The sequence below is a fragment of the Lottia gigantea genome, assembly GCF_000327385.1.
Source record: "Lottia gigantea unplaced genomic scaffold LOTGIsca_8, whole genome shotgun sequence".
NCBI lineage: Eukaryota > Metazoa > Mollusca > Gastropoda > Lottiidae > Lottia > Lottia gigantea.
The window spans coordinates 1785909-1792772 of NW_008710662.1; the positions used below are offsets into that span (position 1 = coordinate 1785909).

Genomic DNA, 6864 nt, shown 5'->3' on the forward strand with positions numbered 1-6864 from the left:
TAGGACATCTATTCTGTCGAGTGATGTGCTAAAAATTGGCGAAATATTGTTCAATCTCCACGAAAATAAATAGACATGGGCACAAGTGCCGAGTTCCATGATGGAAATTTGAGAATATTTATCGGTTAGTTATTCGAAAGGAGCAAACTAACAAACCAGATCTGATCTATTTAAGGGAGACTTTTGACATGGCATCAGTTTTATTCTAAATGCTCGTTTGTTAAATGGAGAGCAAACGTTTGTGATTATCTTCAGATAAACGTTACATCAGTACCAGGCAGACATTGTATGTGTGTCGTGTATAGTGACGAACAATAGTGACGAACGATGCTGATAAAAATATGATTAGTATGGTTGGCGCAAAAAAATCACCCTTCAAATTGTAAGATTGTCTGGATCTATACAAAGTGACTAATTTTCAAGAGATATGAACGTCGGCGTTGGTGGCGTAGAGGTTTCATGGTTGCTTCTAAGCAATTGATCCGAGTTCGATTTCTGGCCCACGCAAGAAAACCTTATGGGAGACGGAATTACATTAACTTTTGTATTATTTTTTTTTCTTAATCAATGTTTCGATTTTATTATTGTAATGTTTATTCATGCATAATAAATATTGCTTAAATCATACGATCAATATATCTCTTTTATCAGCTGTACAGGAAAGAGGAATGTCAAGCAAAATAAGAGACTTATGTCAAAGAAATATAATTTGTAAGGTAAAAGCTTGAAATTTGTACCCTATAACTTTCGATAGATTACTATATGGGGTAATAGTGGCACCTTCTAATTATTGGAGGGGGGTAATCCATAATGTATGTATCATGCGTTTACCAGTTAAAAAGGCCACAAAAATTAAATAGTTAGTGTTTGCAGGCCTGTTGCAGGAAAAGGATTGAAAGAAGATGGGACATTTATATCAAAAATCGGAAAGTGAAATGAATGGAGTTTACGTCCTACTTTTCTGCACCATGTGGGCTAATGAAGACGGGCAACGCCATGCAGGGTGCAATGTAAGGGAGGGAAATTTTGCAAGGACAGCGGCATTAGCCTGCTCATTTTCGATTTTCAACTGTCGAGGGATCTTTAACGTACACAGCCTGTAGCACACGGGGCCTCGGTTTATTGTCCCATTCGAACGACTAGACGCTTTTTCCATGTCAGCCCCTCTTACCTGCTTCACTGACAGGGAGAAACCGGGTTGAAAAGTCTATGTCGGGATAGAACCCTGGACCTTCAGGCTAGCGAGCAAGCGTCTAACTCAATGAGCCACTGCGGCATAAAAAATCGGAGAGAACGGAGGCATTTATAATTTAATATTAATTTATATGATTAAAATTTACTCCTTGCACGGGATATTACAATTATATCGATATTTCACTTACCGATTTGTATTTATGGGACACAAACTCTCGAGTTAATATCTGATAGTGTTAACAGCAATATACAAACATTTCTGTTCCCACGTCACTTGTGTCTTTTCTGTGTTTGAGATTCGGATATTGTTTTGAACGCATGTACTATAATAATGTGTCCCTTTTCGGATACAACCTGATCCGTGCCACAACAAAATGAAAAAGCTGAATAGCTAAAGAAAGGAACTCATATTCAAGAGAAGTTGCCGATAAATACAGTAATTTGCGCTATTTAAGTGAACTATTATTTTTTGTATAAATGCTTTTTAACAGAACTATCTTCGCACGATCTTTGCAATATAATATGGGGTTCCCAATAGAATGTTTCTATAAAATTTAATACACGTGGTTAGTTCACTATCAAAACAGTTTGATAAAATTTATGATGGTATCAGCAGCGGTGAATTTGTAGGGAACTGGATGGAATTTTGTTTATAATCCTCTGTGATTTCTACTCCCAGCAAAACATGTATAGTTGTCTCTATAGCCTGAACATGAAAGATATTCCAGTAATATAGTTCAATTATCGAATACAATAAATGTTGGATAGTGCTTTCTTGGTTTTCTCCTTGATAGTTGATGTAAAAAAAAGCTTAAACATTAGTCGCAGGGGTTGTTTTCCTTGCACACTACGATTATCATTATAATTTTCATGCTCATGCCAGTTTTGCTGAATGACAATTTTTCTTTTCTAAATGTTCATGCCAAATATTAAGAAAACAAACTGTTATAAAGTTAGTTGATATCACTCTAAATGCTACTCATTTCTCTTTCTATTAAGATATTATTAATATTAATAATTATATCACAGGCAGGTATTTGAAGGGTGTTATTTACGTCTGGGGAAATATCATTTGTATTGTAAAGTACAATACATACAAGAAACATCTAATATGACTTAATTATAGAAATAAAGTCTCATACCAAGTGGTCATGATAATAGAGAGTTGGGTCTAAGAGTCTGGACAAATATCATAATCAACAGTTATTTCAATAAAATTCATTTCCGAAAGCAAATATTATTCTCTGGAAAGGTACATACGTTTTATATATGAATTAATTGGAATCAATAATGGGGTAAAGAAGGCTGAAAGCTAATGGCCTTCATTTAGGGCAATGAGACATTTCTTTTGTCATCTCTCCCCAGTAATGAATTCGACCATATGCATTTTAACAATAATACATGTCTCTTTGATGCGTCAGACTTAAAATGATGATGTAAATTGTTGTTTTTTTTTTACAGAAATAACATTTTGCTGGAATCCTTTCCTGATAGCAGTGTTATCGTGCACAATCGGCGACTTAAATTGAATTAAATTAAATCATAAGTTGGCCTTTGAATTTAAAATTCGTTACTTTCCCAAGTGTAATGTGACGGGTGTGGCGTCTGTATGTTTGCAACATTCAAGGTATTTCAACTTTTGGTATTGGTTAAGATACAATAAGAATCATGAATACTATTAAAGGGAGATAACTAAGTCAGATAATATAATTGCAAATCCAATCTGAATGATTTATTTTTATACTTGACAACTATATTCAAAAGGTCTTTTTATATGCGAAAACAATAGTAAAATGTTACGATATAACCATGTTGAGTGATAAACACATAAAAAGAGATGACCAAATTCTCCATTCACGGCTTGTATTTAGGCGCTCATTGAGAATAGAGTTTCGTCGTTAGTCCACGTGTTAGGCTCCCACTATCACGATTCCGATCACTTTTGAAATCGTGATCACAATTCCGGGGATCCTCTCATGTCTTGGCAGATCTTGGGGTAACTTTTAGAATTGTTCGATTAATACGATCATTTTTTGTCATTGGGGATCACCGTAGCAAAGCGTTTTGTAACGTGTCCAAGAGCGACGGATCGCATCTATTGTGCTTTCAAATCGTGTTGAGAGAAATTGACCTTGGACAAGACAAAAAAGGTTAAACAAATGTCGTGCTATTCGTTTCCAAGGCCATTCGCTCCTGATATCAGGTTTGGATGCGAGATGCGATTTTAAGCGCTCGTACGCGATCGGTTCACGATTTGCCATTTTCAGGTGTCACATTCTTATCGTCCGTTCAGATAGATAATATACGTTCCGATCGGATCTTTTTGATTGATTCCAAGATTTGATATTTGTCTCGTCTAATATCGATCCGATTTCGTAGCACGATAAGATACGATTCTTCACGTTATATTAATATAAAATATGATCTGATAAGATGATCCAGATTGACAAATAATCGTGTTGAGCGTATAATACCATAGGAAATCAATTGTGTCAGATCTAGGCTTAGTCTATCGGAACGTCTGTGATCGTATCTAAACGAAATACCAGATATATAGAAATTGATAAATTGCGAACAACATAAGTTTGTTTAGTAAAAATTATTTTGTAATTTAGACTAGACAAATCTGAATGCTTGAAAAGGGTCCACGTCTATAATAATAATAATAATAATTTATTTCTATAGCGTCTATAATCCAGCAAATGCTGCTCCATGGCGCTGTTGTACAATATGGCATATTACAAATCAACATAACATAGACAAAAAAAAAACGAAACTTCAAGACCTATCAACCGAAGATAACATTACAAGTAATAACATGCATTAAGAAAAATACTGTATGAATAGTTCAGTTTTTAGTTGTTTTTTAAAAGATAGCAAGGTGGCAATATTTCTGAGATTAGCAGGTAAATTATTCCATAGATACGGAGCAGCATATGAGAAGGCACGATATGGCTTAACAATGTCTTTCAAATACTGAGGAGTATTTTCTGCATTTAAGCTTGAATATGTCATTGTTAAAATTTTAAATTCAATTCTTTTATGCATGGGGAGCCAGTGTAAATTCTTTAAGACAGGAGTAATATGTTCGCGGAGCTTAGTTCTTGATACTATTCTGGCAGCTTTGTTCTGAATTTTTTGAAGTTGGCAAAGTTGGTCCTTAGAGATATTAAATAAAAGAGAATTACAATAATCTGATCTGGAAGTGACAAGAGAATTCACAAGCAACTTAGCGGTTTCATTATTGATCATGTTCCTAATTTTACCAATGTTATACAAATGAAAGTTAGTAGTTTTACAGATATAATTAATATGAGAGTCCATCGACAGATTGTTATCAAAAAATACACCAAGATTCCGAACAGATTGTGAGTATGACACGTTTGATTCGCCGATATTTACTGAATTCCTTGATGTGTTAGCCAATTTTTTTCTAGTTCCCATTTTCAATAGTTCTGTCTTATCGTCATTTAGTTTTAAGAAATTATTCTTCATCCAGAGTCTTATCTGCTCCACACATTGTTCAAGATTACCTAGCTGCTCACTTTCATTCAGTCGGTTTAAAGATAAATACAACTGGGTGTCATCAGCGTATAAATGATATCCAAGATTACAGTTTCTTATTGTGTGTCCAAGAGGTGATGTATAAGCTGAGAATAGTAGAGGACCAAGATCCTTGTGGGACGCCAAACATAAGTACAGTCGGGTCAGAAGCACTATCTCCAATCACTATTGACTGAGTCCTGTCATGTAAATATGACTTGAACCATTTCAGAGCATCACCTTTAATGCCAAACCTTTCATGTAATCGAGTTAGTAAGATGGATTGGTCTATAGTATCAAATGCGGCACTGAGATCCAGATCTAGATTTCTTTAGTAGAGGGAACACAAGAGCTTCTTTCATAATTTTCGGTACAGATCCTGTTATTACTGAAGTATTCACGATATGTGTGATTACGGGAATTAATTCATCAGGGCACTGTTTTAGACGGCGCGTCGGAATGGGGTCAAGATCACATGATGCTGAAGAAGATGACAGTATAATTCTTGATTTCATCTTCAGAAATTGGCTTGAATTCTGACAAGGAAGTAATATCAGTGGGAATTTTATCGGTTTTGCAGGAATCGTATCCGAACCCATACCTATTGTATTACCTTCCTATATTTTCTAGTTTGCCCCGGGTACCATACTCTGTTTAACAACAATTCTTAATTTTCTATTAATGATTACAAGATAAATAGTGAACAATTCTTACATTTGGCACCATGCTCCAGGAATTTGTACATAAAAAGTAGCACTATTTCTTTTTTACATAAGCAACTTGCAATATATTGAGGCTATCCAGATCTGGCGGATAAGAATTTCGAAGAGCATTCTCATATTTTTTATAGAATTTATCACAAATTATGGATTTTTCTTGTTCTGACCTGTTGCTGTGAAGTGCTCTATAAATGCTACTGTAAGTAAAAGTACGAACATTACTGGTAAAATCGTGCGCAAACTTGTCTCGATCATCAACACCTAAAGTATAAAACATAATCATAGTAGAACACTTTTTCATCCAATCAGCATTGGATAAATTGTTTAAAGGTACTGCAGTTGATTTGAGTCTTGAATATATGTAAAAGGTCTGTAGAAGAACTAGAAAAGTACGAAAATTGCATAATTTCTTAATAAATAACGCTTCACTTTCTATGATCTAACTAGGACAGTCTACTAGAACCCTATCTTTGTTTTGAGGTAGTTAATTTAGTTCAATTGTTAAAAGTTGTTTGTATTTTATTACACTAATAACTAAGCACACATACCTGTATCTAATCTTTGTTTCCACTCAGCTGTATAGAAACAAGGAACTAACTCTTGTTTTACTTGATGGAGGTGTAAACCTAAGTCAGTCAAAACGTTTGAATTCACAAAGGGTTCTTTTATTTCATCTTGTCTTCTAAAACACGCTGCATAGGTGGTATTTTCCTTTTCGGTCTAGATAAGTACAAAGTGACCAAAATTATGGCATAAGAAGGTCTTATATTCTAACCAATGTATGAAAGACCAGGATGTTGGTAATAGATATAGTTATATCTGTCTGAAAATTGAAATCATTTCATTATACAACAGTAACCAAAGAAGCATTACCTTTGTGATAATATTGTCAGATACACATTTCTCTAGAATGTCATTCAGAAGTTTAAAATTGTTTTGTATTGACATTCTCGTCTCAGTTTCCCCTACACTAGACACGATAGCACATCCACCTGGATAAAAATACAACTCTGAAAATATTTCATTTTATTACCACGATCCCTAATAGTAAACTAGCTTTAATGCATATTATAGTATGTAGGAAATAAAACCGAGTTCTTCTTTGTAGACTGGCAAGCTGTCACGTTACTTCCAAACTGGTCAGTCAACATGAACATTGTTACGGTTTGTTATGTTTAACGGTTGAACACGAGCTAAGGTAATGGTACAGCACAAGCGGACATTCGTGAACAATACATTAGTAAGTACAATCTCTCTGGTCTCATCCAGGCCCGTAGCCAAATCAAATCAAACCCCCCTAGAAAAATGTCACTTTTTAAAATACACCTTTTCTTTTTCCTGAGTCAATAGGAGCAGCAGGTAACTGAGTCTGAGTGAATAGCCAACAGTGGTCATTCTGGTCAGGCAT

The 6864-nt window shown here is 34.8% G+C and overlaps 1 protein-coding gene across 1 annotated transcript; it reads right to left on the reverse strand.

Moving 5' to 3' along the window:
• Window positions 1–5493: 5493 nt before the first annotated feature.
• LOTGIDRAFT_155356 (hypothetical protein) lies at window positions 5494–6864 on the reverse strand (the record flags this gene model as incomplete). The annotated part of the gene is made up of 4 exons (XM_009066922.1): window positions 5494–5717; window positions 6005–6176; window positions 6330–6466; window positions 6783–6864. The coding sequence occupies 4 exons, from the start codon at window positions 6862–6864 to the stop codon at window positions 5494–5496; spliced, it is 615 nt and encodes a 204-aa protein (XP_009065170.1).